The 2,066-nt window shown below is 40.9% G+C and overlaps 1 protein-coding gene across 1 annotated transcript; it reads right to left on the reverse strand.

The window, feature by feature from the left end:
* Positions 1-1,043: 1,043 nt before the first annotated feature.
* SARC_12700 (hypothetical protein) lies at positions 1,044-1,582 on the reverse strand (the record flags this gene model as incomplete). The annotated part of the gene is made up of 2 exons (XM_014293188.1): positions 1,044-1,174; positions 1,483-1,582. Coding segments are annotated over 2 exons (231 nt in total), but the record flags the coding sequence as incomplete, so codon positions are not given.
* Between the last annotated feature and the right edge of the window lie 484 nt (positions 1,583-2,066).

Below are 2,066 nucleotides of genomic sequence, written 5' to 3' on the forward strand. Positions count from 1 at the left end.
TATATACATATAAATATATATAACACAAATGGTGGGAGATACATTACGCGCATTATAAGCCACACCTGTCATTCTCCATGAAATAGTAGAGATCATTGACACTCAGATCTGGAGCTCCTATTCGCTTGAGTTGACGACTAAGGTTGCGACCTGTGAGTATTCGGTTGATTGTTCGCAATAGTAACGCCAATTTTGGAGATGATTTCCTCATACAAGGACGCTAATCTGATAGCACAAAAGTGGATAAGCGAATTGATCGACAACTCCTAGCACACGCTAAGGACCAAATCATCAATTCGTTCCGTGAAAAAGGGTCTAAAACTTAGTATCGAGTGGGGGTCACCTAGACGCTTTGTGGTAATCGAATCAGCAGATTACAGAAGATTGAATGTGTTGAAGCCAGAGAAGTTCCCCTTTTGACATATGTGCCAATCCACACACAAACCAGACGATGTGCGAGGTGTTCCCAATCACAAATACAAGGATAGTGATATATGTACACGCATATACAAGCTTATTGATAATCGCAGACATATTTACGCAACCACGTTCAACAACGATACCTAGTCACATCTACAACTATAATACCCTCCATGAACACTAGATTCCCATGAACATATCGTCTACAATCGAGAAAAAGATCTGAGAAAAATGTTCCGTAGTCCATACACAGAGGCTAACCATATTGACCGATGAGCAAACAGCTTAGAATACCCACCGTATAAAATACGAACACGGTACACGAAGAGTATCATCAGGGCACACTTTGCACTCAATTCAAACACAAAGTTAGCATCAGGATATACTTCGCATTCGGTTCACAAGCAGTATCAGAACATCTTTGCAGCCAATACAATAGCAGTAGTCGAACGCACGTCACATTCGGTACACGAAGAATCATTCACAGATAGTACTAGGACATATCTCGCATGCGGTCGACAAAGAGAATTAGAATATGCATCAAAGTCTATACAATAGCAGCCACAAGACGCACATCACCTCCGATACACCGAGGATCTTTCACAGGTAGCATCAGGACATACTTCGCATTCGATATACAAAGAGCATTAGGATGATCTCTTGTGGTGATGGGGTGCGTGTGGTGAGCGAGTCGGACGTATGCTCAGAAGGAGGCTGTTTGCCTTTCTTGGATCCCTTATTCGAACCACTTGTGCTGACAAAGGGGAGTGGAAATAGGTATAAGTATCCAAAAAAGCTGGATCGATTCGTACCGAAACTTAACTTACACTCGACACTATGTAGAACGCAATAAAACATTTTTTGACATCCACAGGTATGTGCCAGGATTAGATACGTCACTCACGGGTAACATGCGCTTAAGTGTTTAACTCTGGAGGGTATGTTTGTCAGCAATGTACAGAAGAGATAATAGTTGCATATAACATGCCGAGCAGGTAGAAGTTGTGGTGCATTCAGACAACCAAAACTCAGCTTTCATGTGCAGAGGACAGCCCGAAATACCTGGCAGCGTTACTTGCCAAGTCCTTCAGACTTGTCTTCGAAGCGGTCCGTAGCCGTTGGAATGCATTGGTATTCGGAGATGGCAAGGGCTTTACTAATTCTAAAATACGTATGTCACCAGTTCTGAGAGATACGAATTGGAATTAGTCAGCCTTTTTTGTTTACGTTGTGCTCGGCAATTTGATTTTGGGACTGTGTCGATTTCAAAGTGGAATACGAGATGATTTACCAAACTGTGTCAAGAAATTTTGATGAGATGGAGACCGAATTTCTAGATATAACTCAATAGGCAAACTTCAACAGAGAAGCATCCCACGACCCAAATTGAGACATACGAAGATTTGGGAAGCAAATGCTAAATAAGTCATCCTATATGTGTCACAAACAGACACACACACATACAGTATGAACATAAATGCATTGAGGATTCACATCAACCCACATACTCATTCATAAAATATATACATACATACATACATACATACACACACACACTTATATATATATATATATATATATATATATACACACATACACACACACACACACACACGCACACACACACACACACACACACATATATA

The sequence above is a fragment of the Sphaeroforma arctica genome (assembly GCF_001186125.1).
Source record: "Sphaeroforma arctica JP610 unplaced genomic scaffold supercont1.2514, whole genome shotgun sequence".
NCBI lineage: Eukaryota > Ichthyosporea > Ichthyophonida > Sphaeroforma > Sphaeroforma arctica.